General features: G+C 44.9%; 1 protein-coding gene across 1 annotated transcript in view; it reads right to left on the reverse strand.

The window, feature by feature from the left end:
• Positions 1-21,563, reverse strand: part of gfap (glial fibrillary acidic protein) — a 60,557-nt gene that overhangs the window by 30,679 nt on the left and 8,315 nt on the right. The window contains exons 2-5 of the mRNA XM_078529854.1: positions 20,113-20,517; positions 13,312-13,372; positions 9,493-9,588; positions 8,407-8,568 (exon numbers count right to left, since the gene is read on the reverse strand). Of these exons, the coding sequence (XP_078385980.1) occupies positions 8,407-8,568; positions 9,493-9,588; positions 13,312-13,372; positions 20,113-20,517 (724 nt within the window). The remainder of the gene's footprint in view (positions 1-8,406; positions 8,569-9,492; positions 9,589-13,311; positions 13,373-20,112; positions 20,518-21,563) is intronic.

Here is a 21,563-nt window from a genome sequence, read left to right on the forward strand (position 1 = left end):
CCCAAACACATCATCCAAAACACACCAATACTCCCAAACATAATGAAGTACACACCAACACTCCCAATCACACCATTTGGTTCACTCCAATACTCCCAAAGACGGCATCGCATACATGCCAATACTCCGTACAAATCATCTAGTACACACCAACACCCTCAACACATCATCTAGTACACACCAACACCCTCAACACATCATCTAGTACACACCAACACTCCCAAACACATCATCTAGTACACACCAACACCCTCAACACATCATCTAACACACACCAAACACTTCAAACACATCATCTAGTACACACCAACACACTGAAACACATCATCTAGTACACACCAACACTCCCAAACATATCATCTAGTACACACCAACACCCTCAACACATCATCTAATACACACCAACACTCCCAAACACATCATCTAGTACACACCAACACTCCCAAACACAACATCCAGAACACACCAACACTCCCAAACACATCATTTAGTACACACCAACACACTGAAACACATCATCTAATACACACCAAAACTCCCAAACACATCATCGAGTACACACCAAGAATCACAAACACAGCATCTGGTATACATCAACGCTCCTGAACACATATTTTGGAACACGTTAACACTCTTAAACACATCATCAAGTACACATCAACACTCCCACTACATCATCTAGTACATAGGAATACTCTCAACACATCATCCAATGCACAGCAACACTCCCAAACATATCATCCAAAGCACAACAATATTCCCAAACACATCATCTAGTAAACACCAACACTCCCAAACATATCATCTAGTACACACTATCACTCCCAACACATCATCCAGTACAAGGCAACTCTCCCGACACATCTTCCAGTACACACCAACTCTCCCGACACATCTTCCAGTACACACCAACACTCCCAATACATCATCTAGTAGACACCAACACTCCCAACACATCATGTAGTAGACACCAACACTCCCAGCACATCATGTAGTAGACACCAGCACTCTCAATACATCATCTAGTAGACACCAACGCTCCCAACACATCTTCCAGTACACACCAACACACCCAACACGTCATCTAGTAGACACCAACACATCATCTAGTACACATCAACACATTGAACACATCATCTAGTACATAGGAACACTCTCAACACATCATCCAACACACAGCAACACTCCCAAACACATAATCCAAAACACACCAATACTCCCAAACACATCATCTAGTAAACACCAACACTCCCAAACATATCATCTAGTACACACTATCACTCCCAACACATCATCTCATACACACCATCACTCCCAACACCTCATCCAGTACAAGGCAACTCTCCCGACACATCTTCCAGTACACACCAACTCTCCCGACACATCTTCCAGTACACACCAACACTCCCAATACATCATCTAGTACACACCAACACTCCCAATACATCATCTAGAACACACCAATGCTCCCAAACAGAAGAGTGTCCTGCAATCAGCATTGCATTGAAGCTGTCTGGGAAGAGTGTCCTGCAGTTAGCATCACAGTGAAGCAGCCTGGGAAGAGTGTCCTGCAGTCAGTTCTTGTTGAAAATAACAAGAGTGACATCACAAGACAGCGCGAGAAAGCGACGGAGAGATCGGAACCAGCGCGAGTGTAGGGAAGCTTCATAAAGTGACGTCAGCACAAAGGTGAGAGCTGATTGGTGAGTAGTGGGTAAGTGTTTTCTCCAGTTTTTTTTCTCCAGTTTAAAATAGATTAAGCTAAGGAAAGGTAAGGGTTCTAGTTTTTATTTAAAGTACATAAATAATTTAACTTTTTTTATTATATTTAACTTAAATTAAGGGTTTTTTTTCAAATAGAGGCATGGCAGGGCTGCTCAGTCCCGTGTTATGTACTGCCTGCAGCATGTGGGAAGTCCTAGATGCTCCTTGCGCTCTGACTGACCACGTGTGCAGGAAGTGCCACCAGCTGCAGCTACTTGAGCTCCGAGTATCGGAGCTTGAGTGGCAGTTGGAGGCACCGGGGTGCGTCTGCGAGGCTGAGAGTTTTGTGGATAGCACGTTTTTAGATGTGGTCACCCCACAGCTTACGGAAGTACAGACAGAGAGGGATTGGGTGACCATCAGTCAGAAGAAAGGTATCAGGCAGGTAGTCAGGAAATCCCCAGGGTGCACCTTGCTCGAGAACCATTTTTCTGTGTTGGAAAACAGTGAGAGTGACGGTTCCTCTGGGGAGTGCAGCCACGCTCATGGCACTGTGAGTGGCTCAGCTGCACAGGGGGCGGGGGGAGGAAAAAGGGGGAAGAGGGGAAGAGCAATAGTAGTAGGAGACTCAATAGTAAGGGGAACAGACAGGCGTTTCTGTGGCTGTAGACGTGACTCCAGGATGGTATGGTGCCTCCCTGGTGCCAGGGTCAAGGATGTCACTGAACAGCTGCAGGGCATTCTAAAGGGGGAGGGAAAACAGACAGAGATCATGGTACATATTGGTACCAACGACATAGGTAGAAAGAGGGATGAGGTCCGGCAGGCAGAATTCAGGGAGCTAGCAAACAGATTAAAAAACAGGACCTCCAAGGTAGTAATCTCTGGATTATTTCCGGTGCCACGTGCTCATGAGTATAGAAATAGGAGATTAGTCCAGATGAATGTGTGGCTGGGGAGATGGTGCAGGAGGGAGGGCTTTAGGTTTTTGGGACATTGGGACCGTTTCTGGGGACGGTGGGATCTGTACAAGGAGAATGGGTTGCACCTGAACCGGAATGGGACCAACACCCTTGTGGATAGTTTTGCTAGTGCTGTTGGGGAGAGTTTAAACTAACTTGGCAGGGGGATGGGATCCTGAGAGGAGGTTCAGCAGGGGGAGATGCACAGCCAAAATTAGAAGAGAGAGCAAGTGAGTCTGGAAGGCATAGAAATTATAGGCCAGTTAAGGCACAAGGGAGTTTGGCAAGGTTGGATGGTATTTATTTTAATGCAAGGAGTCTGACGAATAAGGCAGATGGGCACAAATTAACACATGGAAAGATGACGTCATTGCTGTCACAGAGACATGGTTGAGAGACGGGCAGGATTGGAAGCTCAATTTTCCAGGGTATAGGGTCTTGAGGCGAGACAGGGAAGGAGGTAAAAGAATAGGGGATATTGCAATATTGATCAAGGAGTCAATTACAGCAGTAAGGAGGGATGACATCTTAGAAGGCTCCTCAAATTAAGCCATATGGGTAGAAATTTAAAAAAAAGGAGCAATCACATTGCTAGGAGTGTACTATAGGCCCCCAAACAGTCAGAGAGAAATAGAAGAGCAGATATGTAGGCAAATTTCAGAGAAGTGTAAAAATGATAGGGTAGTAATAGTGGGGAATTTCAACTTCCCCAACATTAACTGGGTTAGTGTGATAGGTTGAGAGGGAGCGGAATTCTTGAAATACATCCAGGAGAGCTTTTTAAACCAGTTCATAGGAGTTCCTGGACTTTTAGGGAATGAAGCTGGGCAAGTGGTGGAGGTATCATTGGGGGAGCATTTTGCAGATAGTGATCATAACTCCGTTAGATTCAAGGTTGTTATGGGAAAGGACAAGGATGGGCCAGAAATCAGAGTTCTAAATTGGCGGAAGGCCAATTTTAATATGATCAGATATGATTTGGTCAGAGTGGACTGGGAGCAGCTACTTTTAAGTAAATCTGCGTCAGAGCAGTGGGACTCATTCAAGAAGGAAATAGGGAGAGTACAGGGCCAACATATTCCAGTAAAGACAAAGGGTGGGGCCAACAAATCCAGGGAACCCTGGATGTCGAGGGATATACAGGATTGGATAAAGACAAAAAGGGAGGCTTACGGCAGATACAGAGGGCTCAAAACAGCGGAAGCCCTAGAGGAGTATAGAATGTGTAGCGGGGGGGAAACTTAAAAGGGAAATTAGGAAAGCAAAAAGGGGCATGAAAAATCATTGGCATGTAAAATAAAAGAAAATACAAAGTTAGTTTACAATTACATTAAGAGTAAGAGGATAACAAGGGAAAGAGTAGGCCCATTAAGGACCATAGTGGTAATTTGTGTGTGGAGCTGGAAGACGGAGGTAGGGTTCTAAATGAATACATTGGTGTCGGTGTTCACAAGTGAGAGGGATGACGTGGGTATGGAAATCAGGCAGAAGGACTGTGATAAACTTAAAGAAATTAGCATAGAAAGGGAGGAGGTTCTAAGTGGTCTGGCAGGCTTAATAATAGATAAATCTCCAGGCCCGGGTGAAATGTATCCCAAGCTGTTGAGTGAGGCAAGGGAGGAGATAGCAGGAGCACTGGCAATAATTTTCAATACCTCTCTGGCCACAGGAGAGATGCCAAAGGACTGGAGGACAGCCAATGTGGTACCGTTATTCAAGAAGGGAGGAAGGGATAAACCAGGGAACTAAAGGCCAGTCAGTCTAACCTCAGTGGTGGGGAAACTATTGGAAGCAATTCTGAGGGACAGAATTAATCTACACTTGGAGAGGCAGGGATTAATCAAGGACAGTCAGCATGGTTTTGTTAATGGGAGGTCATGTCTGACCAATTTGATTGAATTTTTCGAAGAGGTGACCAGGTGTGTAGGTGAGGATGATGCATTTGACGTAGTCTACTTGGACTTCAGCAAGGCTTTTGATAAGGTCCCGCATGGGAGACTGATAACGAAGATAAAAGCCCATGGGATCCAAAGCAATTTGGCAAATTAGATCCAGAACTGGCTGAGTGGCAGGGAGCAGAGTGTGATGGTCGAGGGGTGTTTTTGTGACTGGATGCCTGTGTCCAGTGGGGTTCCACAGGGATTGGTGTTGGGTCCCTTGCTGTTTGTGGTAAATATAAATGATTTAGACTTGAATGTAGGAGGGTTGATCAGTAAGCTTGCGGATGACACGATAATTGGTGGGGTGGTAAATAGTGAGGAGGATAGCCTTAGATTACAGGAGGACATGGGTGGGCTGGTCAGATGGGCTGATCAGGGGCAAATGGAATTTAATCCGGATAAGTGTGGGGTGATGCACTTGGGCAGGACAAACAAGGCACGGGAATACACAATGAATGGTAGGACCCTGGGAAGTACTGAGGATCAGAGGGACCTTGGTGTGCATGTCCACCGGTCCCTTAAGGTAGCGGGAGAGGTAGTTAAGATGGTTAAGAAGGCATATGGGATCCATGCCTTTATTGGCCGAGGCATAGAATATAAGAGCAGGGAAGTTATGCTGGAACTGTATAAAACGCTGGTTAGTCCACAGCTAGTGTATTGTGTGCAGTTCTGGAATCCGCATTATGGGAAGGATGTGATTGCACTAGAGAAAGTGCAGAGGAGATTTACCAGGATGTTGCCTGGGCTGGAGAGTTTTAGTTATGAGGAGAGATTGGATAGACTGGGGTTATTTTCCCTGGAGCAGAGGAGATTGAGGGGGGACATGATTGAGATGTATAAAATTATGAGGGGCATAGATAGGGTAGACAGGAAGGAACTTTTCCCCTTGGTGGAAGGATCAATAACCAGGGGGCATAGATTTAAGGTAAGGGGCAGGAGGTTTAGAGGGGATGTGAGGAAGAATTGTTTCACCCAGAGGATGGTGGGAATCTGGAACTCACTGCCCGAAAGGGTGATAGAGGCAGAAACCCTCATAACATTTAAGAAGTATTTGGATGTGCACTTGCGATGCCATGGCATACAAGGTTATGGACCTAATGCTGGAAAATGGGATTAGAATAGTTAGGTACCTGTTTGACCGGCGCAGGCTTGATGGGCCGAAGGGCCTTTTTCTTTGCTATAGACCTTGATGACTATGTATATGCCAACACTCCGTACAAATCATCAAGTACAGACCAACACTGCCAAACACATAATCTACTACACACCAACACGCACGAACACTTCACCTCCTACACATCAACACTCCTAAACACATCATCTTGCACACACTAACGCTTCCAAACACATCATTTAGTACACACCCATACCCTCAACACATCATATAATACACACCAACACTCCCAAACACAGCGTCTAGTACACAATAACACTCCCAACGCATCAGCAGACACACACCAACACCCTGAAACACATCACTAGTACACACCAAAACTCCCAAACACATCATCTAGTGCACACCAACACTCACGAATACAGCATCTTGTTCACACCAACACTCCTAAACACATCATCATGTACACGGCAACCCTCCCACTACATCATCTAGTACATACCAACACTCCGAACACATCCTCTAATAAACACCACCACTCCCAAACACGTAATCTAGTACACACCAACACTCCCAAACACATCATCAGGTACGCATCAACACTCCTAAACGCATCATCTAGTACACACCAACACTCCCAAACACATCATCAGGTACGCATCAACACTCCCACACACATCATCTAGTACACACCATCACACCCAACACATCATCCAGTACTCACCAACACTCCGAAACACATCATCCAGTACTCACCAACACTCCGAAACACATCATCCAGTACTCACCAACACTCCCGAAAGCATCTTCTGCTATACACCAACATTCCCAAACACATCATCTAGTACACAGCAACACTCCCGACACACCTTCTAGTACACACCAACACTCACAACACATCATTTCGTACACATCAACACACTCAGCACATCATCTAGTGCATACCAATGCTCTCAACACATCATCCGGTGAATGCCAACACTCCCAAACACATCATCTAGTTCATACCAACACTCCCAAACACATCATCCAGTACACACAAACAGGCCCAAACATATCATCTAGTACACACCAACACTCTCAACACATCATCTAGTACACACAAACAGTCCCAACAAATCACATGTTACACAACAACTCTCTTAAACACATCCTCTAGTACACACCAACACTCCCGGACACATCATCTCAGATACACCAACACTCGCGGACACATCTTCCGTTGAACATCAACACACCTAAACACATCATCCAATACACACCAACACTCACAACGCATCCTCTATTACAGGTCAACACTCCCAGGCACATCATCTAGTACACACCAACACTCCAAAACACATAATCAAATACACACCAACACTCCCAATCACATCATCTAGTACGCACCAACACTCACAAACACAGCATCCGGTACACACTAATATTCCCGAACACACGTAGTACACACCAACACTCACGAAAGCATCATGCAGTACACACCAACACTCCCAAACACAGCTTCTAGTACACAAAGACACTCTCAACACATCATCCAGTACACACAAATAGTCCCAACAAATCACATGGTACACGACAACTCTCCTAAACACATCACCTAGTACACACCAGCAATCTAGAACACATCATCCAGTACACACCAACAATCTAGAACACATCATCTAGTACACACCAGCAATCTAGAACACATCATCCAGTACACACCAACACTCCCAAACACATCATCTAGTACACACCAACAATCTAGAACACATCATCTTGTACACATCAACACTCCCAAATACACCATCTAGTACACACCAACACATCATTAACCACTTCATCCTTTAGTTTAGTTTTTTTTTGATTTTGATTTTCTACAAGGTTCATTTGGTGAGCAAAGGATTCACCACTAAATTATGGTCCCATTATTCGAAATTCACCCTTTTTGACAGGTGGAGTGAATTTAGAGACACAGAGTAACAGCGGATCTTTGTTGTATGTTTTCACAACTAAAGATCCCAATTGGCTGATAGACTCCGCTCCCCCTCCCCCCACTTTTAGTTTTAGGTTAATGGTCACATTCCCGGCCTCTGCGGTTATGCTGATGGTCAAGCCACCTTCAAAGTATATTGACAAAGTATATTGGTGACCTGCTGGCCATATCCATTTATCTGATGGTGTTCCAACAAAGAAGTAGAAATGGGAGACCAGTTGGTGAATTATGCTGCCAACCATGGCTCCATTGGCAGCCTCTGAGTTAGAAGATTTTGTATTTAAGTCCTGTTCCAGGGACTGGCACACATAATCTAGGCTGACACTCTGGTGCAGTACTGAATAGTGCTGCATTGTCAGGGATATTATCTTTCAGGTGAGATGCTAAACTGAGCTCCCATTTGCCCTCTCAGGTGGATGTAGATGCTATCATAGTGCTATTTCAAAGAAGAGCAGCAAAGTTTTCCCTGGTGTCCTGGCCAATATTTATTCTGAAAAGACATTCTCTGCCCATTGATCTCATTGCTGTTCCTACAATCTTGCTATTTGTATATTGTTTACTATAATTCCTACATTAGAACAGGGATTACACATCAAGGTGCTTTGAGTTGTCCTGAGGTTGTGAAAGGCTCTTTATAAATGCAACACTTGCTTCTTTTTGAGACTGGGCTGTTAATCTTCACTGTGAGCGTGGGTGATTGAGCTTGCTTACCTTGGATTTGTACCACTCCTCAGCCTCCTGCATGTTCTTACTGGCAACAGACTCATACTGAATGCGAATATCCTTGAGGGCAGCAGTGAGGTCTGGCTTGGACACGTCCATATCAACGTGGACCTGCTGCATCTGCAACTGATCATGCAGTTCCCGGATCTCCTAGAGGAGCAAGATCAGGAAACAGGTGAAAGCATCAGTCAAACAGCTCCATGCAGAGACCCTGCCTCTCGAGGTGCTCTGTGCTCAGGGACATCCCCTCAGCTACCACACCCCCCCACCCACCCTTCCACCCCCATGAGGGTACCCTGTGGCCAGTGACACTGCCCCCCACCCCTTCCCCAACCCCAACCATGCCACTTCCCCCCCCAACCCCAAGGGTAGCATTAGAAATAGGAAGGGGCCAAGTATACACCAGAGGTAACAATGCAGGAGCAGGAAGAGAAGCCATTGCAAGTGGTTCTGTGGCTATGAATAGATAGATAAGAATGGAACCAGTCCCACCCAGCTGGACAACAGGCATTGGAAAGGATGATGTGATCAACTGTGTCCTCTAGGCCATCTTTTGTTTCTTTACTTGTTCCAATACCATTAGCCCTTTTGTCAGTTAATCTGTCCTGCCTTACGCCCTATCCCAGACCTTCCCCTTTGTTCTTCCTCCCACCTTACCCTGCCTTACTTCTCAGCTGTTACATCTCCAAGTGCTCTCAGTTCTGATGAAGGGTCTGCCAAACCTGAAATATTAACTCTCTTCCTCTCTGCAGATGCTGCCAGACCTGCTGAGTTTTTCCAGCATTTTCTGTTTTTATTTCAGATTTCCAGCATCTGCAGTATTTTGCTCCTGTAACAGTCACCGAGGCTGTTGGTCTAACTAACCACATGGCTGAACCCTAGCTTTGTGGATTCACAATTTAAAGTTTTCATCAGGTGTAAGGAGGCCCCCAACTAGTTCTTTATTCTTTGGGCAGATCTGCTGGCTGACCTGTTGGTGTGAGGAGGAAGGAGCTGGATCACTGTAGCCAGAATCTAATTGGATCCCAGGCACCCCCTACCCATTCCCAACCACAGTGGGCGGAGAGTCCTTACCTCATCATGGACTTTCTTCAAGAAGTCAATCTCATCCTGAAGGGATTCAATTTTCCGTTCAAGGTCGATCCGAACCAAAGCAGCTTCATCGACATCCTTGGGAGGGGAGGGCAGGGTTAGATACAGCGTTAGGCAATCTTTCAGAGTGTGTCACAGCACAAAGCGGGGAGCTGCCTCCTAATGGGCTTCCTAGACCCTACTGGTTTCAAGAACAATGTGTTAGAGCGCAGATTCAGAGAGGGGTTTCAATGCAGAGGGGGCTCGGAGAGGGTTCCATCGAGGGAAAGAAGTTTCAGAAGAGAGGGGTTTCAAAGGTGGAGATGGTCTTCAGAGGGGATAGACAATGAAAGCCCAAAAATGACTGCTATTGAATACCATTGAAAGTTTGTAGATGGGACTGTTCAGTTACACTCTATAATCTTCATCTGCCTGAAACCTTACAAGGAGCCCACATTCTGAGGGTTCTCTGCCAATATTGAGTTCTGCAGTTTCAGGGCATTTTACTGTTCCCACCATATGCCTACATGGCACCAGTTATTGGACTGTGCTCAGGAGCAGGGAACCCACTTGTTTTTCTCCTCTCTCTCCCTCACCTGGGGAACAATCAGAGCAACTGCAGGAACCTTACTGTTGCACTGGCTGGGATTAGATACCAGCGCAGGCTTGGGGCCCTCTGGACTGAGTTTGTGCCTGTACCATACTGGGCATGTGTAACTCACAAAGCACAGGCTGGGTAGTGTGGTTACAAGAACATAAGAACAGGAGAAATGGGAGCAAGAGTAGACCATACAGCCTCTCGAGACTGCTCCACCATCCAATATGATCAAGGTCTCAACTCCACTTTCCCACTCACTCCCCATATCCTTTGATTCTCTGAGAGACAAAAATCTGTCTATTGCAGCCTTAAATATATTCAGTGATGAAGCATCCACAACCCTCTGGGGTAGAGAATTCCAAAGATTCACAAACCATTAAGTGAAGTAATTTCTCCTCATCGCAATCCTAAATGATTGACCCCTTATCCTGAGACTGTGCCCCCATGTTCTGGATTCCCCAGCCAGGGGGAAAAAACCTCTCAGTGTCTACCCTGTCAAGTCCCTTCAGGATCTTATATGTCTCAACAAAATCATCTCTGATTCTTCTAATGTTTAAATTCTCAATTTACTCAGCCTCTCATCATACGTCAACCCTCTCATCTCAGGGACCAATCTAGTGAACCGCTGCTGTATCGTCTCCAATTCAAGTTATCCTCCCTTAAATACTGTGCACAGTACTCCAGGGGTGATCCCACCAATTGTAGCAAAACTCCAATCCCCCAGAATAAAGACCACCATGCCATTTGCCTTCCTGCATGCTAACTTTGTGTTCCTTGTATGAGCATGCCCAAATTTCTCTGAATATAATTTAGCAGTTTTATTCCTTTAAAAAATATTCTGCTTCTCTATTCTTACAACCAAAGTAAATAACCCCATACTTCCCCACATTACATTCTACCTGGTTTCCTATTCACTTAACCTGTCTATACCTGTTTGCAGCTTCTCTGTGTCCTCCTCACATCTTACATTCCCCCACATAGCTTTATTTTGTCAGTGATTCTGGATACAATATACTCTGTCTCTTCATCTAAGTCATTAATATAGATTGTAAATAGTTGAGGCTCCAGCACTGATCCTCATGACACTCCACTAGTCATAGCCTGCCAACTTGAAAAAGTCCCACGTATCCCTACAACTTTGCTTCCTGTTTGTTAACCAATCCCCTGTCCATGCCAATATATTAACCCCAACTCCATGAGTCCTTATCTTGCATATTAACCTGATGTGTGGCATCTTATCAGATACCTTTTGGAAATCCAAGTAGACTACATATACTTGTTTCCCTTTATTTATCCTACTAGTTACATTCTCAAAAAACTTTTAATAATGCATTCAGGAAGTCATAGTATGAACAGACAGAATTAACATGGTTTTATGAAAGGGAAATCATGTTTGGCTAATTGATTTGATTTCCTTAATAATAGATTCCAGCCTGTTTCTGACAACAGAGATCAGGCTAACCATTAGGTAGCTTCCTATTTTCTCTCTTCCTCCTTTCTTGAATAGTGGTGTTACATTTGCTGACTTTCAATCCACTGGGAACATTCTAGAATCTAGGGGATTTTGGAAAATCACAACCAGCCCATTCTCTATCTCCGCAGCCACTCCTTTTAGAACCCTGGGAAGTAAGCCATCGGGTCCTGGGATTTCTTGGCTTTTAGTCCCTTAAACTTCTCTAATCCTTTTTCTCAGTTTATATTAATTACTCACTCTTATTAACCCCTTGGTTACCCTTTATTTTTGACATTTAATTTTTGTCTTCTACTATGAAGACAGACAAAATATTTGTCCAACTTCTCTGCCTTTTCCTAATTTGCCTTTATAAATTCTCCTGTCTCTACCTCCAAGGGAGCAATGTTTACTTTAGCTACACTCCTCCTTTTCGTCTACTTGTAAAAGCTCTTACAATCTGTTTTTATCACTCTGGGTAGTTTACTCTCATATTCTACTTTCTTTCCTTTTTATCAACTTTTTGGTCGCCCTTTGCTGGTTTCTAAAGTACTTCCAATCCTCAGGCTTATAACCATTCTTTGGAGCACAGGCAGCACCAATTCTGTGCTGAGCTGGAGCAACATTGTTTACACTGGCTGAAGGGTCTAAAATTCTCGCCTTTACCAGGTTGCAGTGCTGGTTAATTCCGGCACCTTTGACGGTGCATTGAAAGCAAGTACAGCACCGAAACCCCCTTGGAGCTTGCACCCTTTAGCGAGAATAGCACTTTAGGCTTTTTTTCTCTGTTCATTATGGTTTTCTTCATGCCTCTGTTTGAGTTACTGTCGGTTGCCATTGTGCCTAGGGTTTGTAGTTGTGGACCTTCCATCTTTGGTTTGTCGCAATTTGCAACTTAAGTTGGCATCTCAGAGGAGGTGAGGTTACACCTAAGATGGTGTTACTATAGCTACCTTTTCCTGGCCATTCTTTGGAGCGCAGGTGTTCCGATTCCTTCTGAGGAGATCTTCCCCCTATCTCCTCTGTTCCATCAGAACAGCAGTGAAATAGCATTTTCATCTTGGTACTTCTGAGATACTTTCAGTCAACATGTTAACCTGATGTGTGGCATCTTATCAAATGCCTTTTGGAAATCCAAGTAGGCTACAGTCAGCAGTGTGCCCACTGACAATTAAAAGGCCTTGAGGCAATTGAATGAACTTTTTTTGCTGCCTGTGGCAGAGGTCAATCCCACACCACACCATTGAAACCCGAAGTCACATGAAGGCCAACAAATCTTCCTAAAGGACAATGGGGTTTTTTATGTCAATTGTTTCATCATTAAACTTTTAATTCCAGATATTTATTAAATTCAAATTCCACCATCTACCATGGTGGGATTCAAACCCAGGTCTCCAGAGAATTACCCTGGGTCTCTGGATTACCAGTCCAGTCCAGTCACAATACCACAATGCCACCACCACCCACTGGGGTGTAGGGTAGGGAGGAAGATCTGTTGGTGAGGACCACATACCCTTTATGGAACCTACTGGAATGTTCTTCCATTGAAGAATCTGAAGTCAGTTCTAAGTAGAAAGGTTTTCACTAAAGTGCCCAATGCAGATAATTCATGGTCCTGCCCATGTGTGTCCAATAACACTATTGTCCTGAACCCTAATTCATCTCTCTGCTATCTTAATCAATCCCACATCTAACACTTGCTCACTGGTGCACGGTTTCACTGTTAGAGATTCAGAGCCCCAGACATTCAGTCTTCTCTGACACAGTTTCTTACCTGTCTGAACACTGCCAAGTTGTTCTCAGCCTCTGACCGTAGGTTGATCTCATCCTGTAATCTGAAATAAAAAACAGTGTTGGAGTGGGGGGTGGGGATGTGATTTTGTTAAAGAAGTTGAAGAACAAGACCCTTCAGCTCTGATTCTAACAGTTCATGTTTCTGAATCAGTGCCCTCTGTCTCTACATGCCAGTAAAGTGTTTCCCAATCAGTGCCCTCTGTGTCTACATGCCAGTAAAGTGTTTCCCAATCAGTGCCCTCTGTGTCTACATGCCAGTAAAGTGTTTCCCAATCAGTGCCCTCTGTGTCTACATGCCAGTAAAGTGTTTCCCAATCAGTGCCCTCTGTGTCTACATGCCAGTAAAGTGTTTCCCAATTAGTGCCCTCTGTCTCTACATGCCAGTAAAGTGTTTCCCAATTAGTGCCCTCTGTCTCTACATGCCAGTAAAGTGTTTCCCAATGGGCAGATTTTCTCTTTAGATGCTTTCTGCATGTGACCCAACCATCTGCCTATAATCAGATATTAAAAGTCTTAAACCCCATGTACTTGCCCTCCATTGACCTCCTTTGCCCTCCAAAGGACTCCATTAGGATAATTCGATCACACCAGCGTGCTGACTCTATGTAATCAGACTACATCTTCCCATGTGCTCACTCTGTTCCCAATGACAGACATTGGCACTTTTCCCAGTGCTGTTGCTGAGCTAACAGGCACATCAATGTCGTGTTCGCTGTGTCCCCCCATCTTCTTTGAATGAAGGAGCAACGTTTGCGATCACCTTAACCTCTGATGGATTATCTGATTCCAATGAGCTCTGTAAATTATTGCTGAGATCCCTTACCTTTTCTTCAGTAGAAACATCTGGACCAGCCAGCTACTTGTTCTCCTCTTTCCCCTGTAGACCATCCTGTTCTTATTATCACCCATTAGTTTCCGCCTTCCCTTTATTTCTGATATCTTATTTCTTCTCTACTTCGATTGCTAAAGGAAAATATTCACCAGGCAGTATACATCTTGCCCTTATTCTCCAGTATGAGTATACTTGAGCCCCTCTATAAAATTCCTCTCTTCCTTTTGTGTGCTCTTTTCTTCATCAGACCTAATCAGTTACAAGATTTTCTTCTAACTTCTCATTTGGTTCATTCGGTCCTGTCTCCTTTTGTTGATTCCTGTAACTCAATCAGTTCTCATTCATGACACAGCTCTTACCCATTCTCCTATTGCTGACCACTAACCCTAACCAGCCTCAGCCAATCCCTACATTTCCCCAGCTGCTCCTCTCTTTCAGATGTTTGGACTAGTTTTATGATCTATTAATTACCTACTTGAATAAATTACATTTTTGTTTCCTAAAATCACAAACGAATAACCTCCCCTCAATATTCCCAACAATTCCTTCCCCAAAGTTAGCCTTGTTGAGTGTGAAAATCTTGGCAGAGGGCAGAAGGGAGATAGTCACAAGCCAACGCCACTTTATTGCTTATTTGCTATTTTTTACTTATTCGTTTATGGGATGGGTCCGTCACTGGCTAGACCAGCGTTTATTGCCCTTTCCCTAATTGCCCTTGAGAACTGACTGGCTTGCTAGGCCATTTCAGAGGGCGCTTAAGAGTCACCCATATTGCTGTGGGGTCTGGTGTCACATGCAGGCCAGACCAGGTAAGGACGGCAGATTTCCTTCCGTACAGGACGTTAGTGCAGTGTTGCTCTGCACAAGTTGGCTGCCATGCTTTTCCTACACAATTGCCCTGGGATTTTAACACTTGGGGGGTAAATCTTAAGATTGAGTGGCCCAAGGGATGCAGCTGTCACACAGTGTGGCACAGGAGACCTGGAGGGATACATGGCTGGGAAAGGCAGTGCTTGCCTGGAGCAGCTGTTCTCCACAAGTTCCTCATGGGACCCAGGGAATTTTGTACTTAGCCTTTGGGGTTCTCATGTCAGCTCCGGTGGGTGTTGATGGTTTGATTGGTTGAGCAAGCGAAGTTGCATAATCCAGTCCCTAGCTTCTTATTGTTATATATCATATATTCCAATACATGAGCACCCAGTCTTGTTCTGATGCAGTCAGTTCTCCAATTGCTTTTATTTGAGGGTAGGAACGTGATGGGTTTTATTCCATTGAAAGTGGGGAGGGGAAGGAAGAACAAAAGGGAAGGTCTGGGATAGGGTAGAAGGCAGGAGAGATTAAATGACAAAGATGTCATGGATCAAAAGGCAAAGGGAGTGGTAATAGTTGTTGTAAAGAGAGAAAGCACTTGTCCAGAGTGAGTGTGAAAGGCAGAATGATGAGCGGCTCTGTCCGAAAGCAAAAGGATGAAAAACAAGATTCAGATCAGCACCTGGCTAAAAAAAAATCAAAATGGAGGAGACAATTCATAGTCTGAAGTTGTTGAACTCAATGTTAAGTCTGGATGCAAAATCCTTGGTTGAGCAAAAAGGAAGATATCTCAGGAGTGCTGCTATGGCAGATAGCATCATCAGAACAGAGGAACTGGGAGAATAGAATGGAGTGGGTAGGCTTGCAATGAATATTAGCAGAAAGTCTATCCCCAGAAATGGAGAGACAGAGAAGTTGAGGAAGGCAAGAGCCTGAGGTGGACCTTGTGAAAGTGAGAGGAGGGTAAAAATTGGAAGAAAATTGATGAAGTTTCTGGTTCCAGCTGAAAGCTAGAATTGGCACCAAAACAGACATTGATGTACCACAGGAAGAGTTGGGGGAGGGGGCCTGAATAGGACAGGAACAAAGAATGTTTCACATACCTCACAAAAAGACAGGCATAATGATGAGCGATGCTGGTACCCAGAGCAATACCTTTTATTTGGAGGAAGATGAAGGATTTGAAAGCTATTAGTGCCGGGTATTAGATCACCTTCTACTTCAGGTACTCGATGTCAAACACTCCCAGGACAGGTACAGCACGGGGTTAGATACAGAGTAAACCTCCCTCTACACTCTTCCCATCAAACACTCCCAGGGCAGGTACAACACGGGGTTAGATACAGACTAAACCTCCCTCTACACTCTTCCCATCAAACACTCCCAGGGCAGATACAGCACGGGGTTAGATACAGACTAAACCTCCCTCTACACTGTCCCCATCAAACATTCCCAGGGCAGATGCAGCACGCAGTTAGATACAGAGTAAACCTCCCTCTACACTCTCCCTATCAAACACTCCCAGGGCAGATACAGCACGGGGTTAGATACAGAGTAAACCTCCCTCTACACTGTCCCCATCAAACACTCCCAAGGCAGATACAGCATGGGGTTAGATATACTGTCCTATCATTGTGCCTCAGCTACAACCATACATAGACTTCCCCCACTGCATCTGCCTGTGCTGAGGAATATCTGGCAATGAGAATCTGTGTCACATCAACATGTCTGTTTATTATCCCTCATGGGGATTGAGTCATCATTCTAGTCATGAAGGATCCTAACAGTCACTGTCTGCCTAGTGTGGGCTGAAACTCAATATCGGTGCCAGTGCCCAGTTAGTTGTTTTGCTCCTATAGTAGAGAAAGGGGTAAGTAAGCCTCTGTGGCAGGACCATTAGACTAGGGTGCTAGGATGATTTAATTCTTAGGGTGGGGATGTGGGGGAAGAAAGGGGATGACAAGATTTGTAGAACTCCAGGAGTGGAGAGGAGCAATTTAGAAACACGTTCATACAGTGATTGAAATAATGTTGTGCATTGAGTCATCGAGTTGGTAGATTGGAAAGGATGTGCTGATCTACAAGTACCAGTATTACACCTCCTCCATCCAGACTCCTCATGTCCGACTTCACTGAGGAGGTTGAGGGAGTGGATCAGGAACTAACCTTTACCTCTGGGTTCTGGATTCAAGTCCAGTCCTAACTGGTGCGATTGATGAATTTCCGGCTGTAAGAGTTCTGTGTGAGATGAGTTTGGCAGACGCTATCTGGTAACTAGTGGGCTTCCCCCTACACAATAAAATTGTCATGGAGGTTGTGTGGGAAATGGGAGAAAAATACCACACCGGAACATGAGGAGGCAACTTTGCTCCTTGAGCCTGTTCCACCATTCAATCAGTTCATTTGTACTTCAAATCCATTTAGCTGCCTTTGATCCATATCTCCTGATAGCCTTCGATGATGTACATTGGGAGAAGGCTCATGGGAGCACAGACCAGTTGGACCAAATGGCTTGTTCCTGTGCTGTTAACACTATGTAATACCCGTACCTAATATGGATCTATCAATCTCAGTCTTGAAAGCCTCCCCCTGCCAGCATCCATCGGCTTGTGGGGAGAATGTTCCAGATTTCTTCTGACCTTTGTGAAGGACCCACACTTCCTGATTTGGCTCCTGAATGCCTGACTCTAATTTGAAGCTCATGTCCCCTGGTTCTGGATTTCCCCACCAGAGGGAATGGTTCCTCAGTATCTACCCTATCAAAGCCTTTGTTTGTTTCATGCATCTCAATTAGATCAACCCATTACCTTCTAAACTCGAGAGATTGCATGGCACTTTTATGCAAATTGTTCTTATAATTTAACACTTTAGGCAGCAGTAAATCTGTGCTGTACCCCTTTCAAGGCTAATATTTTGCTGCAGGATTGCTGGCCCCTTGTTGGATAGAGAAACACTGTTGCCTTGGTAACTTCCATGTTTTCTAGTCCCTGACTGTAAATGTTCTGCCTGTCCCTAGTTAACGGTGCATTGGCCAGTTTGTTCAAACACATTGAGATGTCTTCCAGTAGAAATTTTTCTCTGAAGCATATTCTGTAATAATAGATGCCACAGGGAACACAGTCTTCAATGTGTGGCTACAGTAAGTGATGGGGTGTGAGAATTTTGCCCATATTGTTATTTTTCCAGCGGGGGAGGTGTCTATCCAAGCCACTTCAGGCAGAGGTCAGACACTTTCCTTCATTAGACAGGAAGGTTATGGTAGCATCCTTGGCTGCCCCCTAGGGTTGGGCTGAATGCAGCAATCGGCAAAGCTTAGAGGGTGCTGATCGAGAGGCCCAAGGAACCTGGCAGGGAGAAAATGGCTTAAAAAAATGATAAAGAGAATCTCATGTTTCAAAAACTCCAACTGCGAAAATAGAAGTGAAGAATTAAAAATGAGTTGAGTGCCATTTTGGGTAGCCTGATAGTAACTGCTTAGTCTGCTCAGAGATGCTGCGCCAGTTGTCTTGGCATTCTTTGTCAGACTACAATGCCCCCTTTGGTCTAACTACATCTTGCCATATGGGTGTTGACTAACCCGAGGATTTCCACTGCCGCTTTGAAATCTGGGCACAGGTCTCAGCCCAGGAAGCTGCACTTCTCCCATCCTGGCCTGAGAGAGATTGTCATCTGGTGAAGATTGGAGGAAGTGTTCGGACAGGGTGTTGGTGTGGGGTTAGAGTGCCCGGCTCAGGTGAATGGAGTGAGAAACAGCAATTGCCGTGAGCTGTTCTCGAAGTTATTTTTTGCACCCAGGAATCTGAGCGGTGAAACTCTCTCCACTTTGAGCACCAAGTGTGACAACCAAGCTGTCCGAGATCAGGTACAGCACAGCCAAAAGTAAAGGAAAGCTCCCTCCAAATGGCCCAAGCAAAATGCTACAGATCTAACACGACAGGAGTAGCCCCTACTGCACCAGTGTAAAATTTTATACACACTCAGTCAGAATGAGATTGGCAATTGATGCCAAATTAGGGATTGTATTAACCTGTAGTCACAGATCCACTAGGAGTTGGATTGACACTGACTGATGCATTCATATCGAATCTGCAGCAGGCCCCAGAGATGGAAGGTGAGAACCCACACCATTAGCTGAGCTGTTTTAAACTGCCTTCCATATCTTTTATTCACTCAGTTTCAGCCTTGAACTAGTTTGTGTAGCCAAAGGGGAGAGGAACAGGAAGTCTGCAGATACTAGAATCCTGTTCTCCAGGTGCTTTAGTTCAATTCAGAGGATGACATTGATGGCAAAACATGTTCAAAGCACCAAATTGCCATCATGGCTGTCGGGAGAAGGACTGTGGTTGTTCCACATTCCTCCCCAGCCCCAAGTCATAGAGCAGGGAAGGGAGTGAATGAGAGTTCAAGTAACTCTTCAGATGGAGGACAGAGATTCAGTGAATTGGTACCAGAACACTAGTGACGTGCCATCTAGCTGCCAGGTAGGAATGGTGGTCAGCAGCTAACCAACCACCCACCTCCTCCACAACAGTGTGCAACTTTGAAGAGGGGAGGATACGGATGGTGTCCCTTTTACACTTGGGTGGGCGGTGGGGGCAGCAACTTTACAAAATAATTCAGAACAAATTATGAGGGGTTTTGCTACAGTGGCCAGTGGCGGGGGGTTAGCAGTCAGAGGACACAGAATTACCATAATTGGTAACAGAGCCAGAGGTGAGGTTTGTCCCTCAGCGAGTTGTTGTGATCTGAAAGGGCAGTGGAAGCAGCTGACTCAATAGTAACTTTCAAAAGGGGAATTGGATAAGTACTTAGGAATTGGGTGGGATTGGTAGAGAAACTATGACAGAGCAGTGAGGGGACGACTTGGTTAGTTATTTCAAAGAGTTGCACAGGCACAATGGACCAAGTAGCTTCTTTCTTTACTGTCTGATTCTATGATTTGAACAATGGGGCAGATGTTCATTGTCACCTATTGAGGGTTAATCTGTTGGGGTGAAGCGAATGACAATTACAGACCCTGTCCGATTCTCATCCCATTGGGGAGTCTAGAACAGGCGTGGGATCTGCCCAAGCAGGTGGTGGGGCAGGAAAGTGTTGGGAGACAGAAATCCAGCCCAGTGTAATCTGGGAATGCCATACCTCTGTTTCAGGTTGTTCTGATCCTCCAGCAGATTGTCCTTCTCAATCTCCTGGCGGGCCTTGGTGCTGTTCAGCTGGTCCATCTGGTGCCGAAGCTCCCGGATCTCATCCAGGTACATATCCCCTAGCCGACTGGGCTCTTTCCCCTTGATCTGGTTGAGCTCAGTGGTCAGGATTTTGTTCTGGTTTTCCAGAAAGCGAACCTTCTCGATGTAACTGGCAAAACGGTCATTTAGTTCCATCATCTCAAACTTCTCGTTGGTCCGAGTCTCCTTGAATTCAGCATTGAGGGCCTCTGACAGGGAGAAGTCGAGCTTCTCCTGGAACATTCCGGAACTTTTTGTTGGATAGTTGATATGCTTTAATCGAATCATGGAACTTCTGGAGGCACTTGGCAAAACAGACCTGTTCAAGGAGATGCAATTAGCAGGAGCAAGGATTTGATTCATTTTATCCCCGATCTATCCCAATGTAAGCACTTTCATTCCCATTCAATTTTCTGGATGAATTCCAGAGCTCTATCATGCTGCCAATAACTTTGCCCAAGTGGATTCTCTGCTTGCAGTGAGATTTGTCAGGCAATTGACAACAGAAGGCATCACAGACAACCCCAACCCTGCCCTTAAGTGAAGTCCACCCTTTCCAATGGGGTAGTAGATACAGGGAACAAGGCTTCTGTCTAATTTTAACCTTTGTCTAATTTTTCAGAAAAATTGGTGAAGGAGAACAGTTGAATGATGGTCCCAACTGAGGTGAGCAACCACAGGACACACCAGGGGATAAGCTTAATGCCGGCTGCACTCTATCACTGCACTGCCTTGTGGGATAGAGACTCTGTATTACAGTCATCTTCCCAATGGGATAGAGACTCTCTGTATTACAGTCATCTTCCCAATGGGATAGAGACTCTTTGTATTACAGTCAGCATCCCAATAGAGATTCTCTGTATTACAGTCATCTTCCCAATGGGATATAGACTCTCTGTATTACAGTCAGCATCCCAATGGGATAGAGACTCTCTGTATTACAGTCATCTTCCCAATGGGATAGAGACTCTTTGTATTACAGTCAGCATCCCAATAGAGATTCTCTGTATTACAGTCATCTTCCCAATGGGATATAGACTCTCTGTATTACAGTCAGCATCCCAATGGGATAGAGACTCTTTGTATTACAGTCAGCATCCCAATAGAGATTCTCTGTATTACAGTCATCTTCCCAATGGGATAGAGACTCTTTGTATTACAGTCAGCATCTCAATAGAGATTCTCTGTATTACAGTCAGCATCCCAATGGGATAGAGACTCTCTGTATTACAGTCAGCATCCCAATAGAGATTCTCTGTATTACAGTCATCTTCCCAATGGGATAGAGACTCTTTGTATCACAGTCAGCATCCCAATAGAGATACTCTGTATTACAGTCATCTTCCCAATGGGATATAGACTCTC

Source organism: Cetorhinus maximus, chromosome 25 (genome assembly GCF_964194155.1).
Source record: "Cetorhinus maximus chromosome 25, sCetMax3.hap1.1, whole genome shotgun sequence".
In the NCBI taxonomy this organism is placed as follows: Eukaryota; Metazoa; Chordata; class Chondrichthyes; order Lamniformes; family Cetorhinidae; genus Cetorhinus; species Cetorhinus maximus.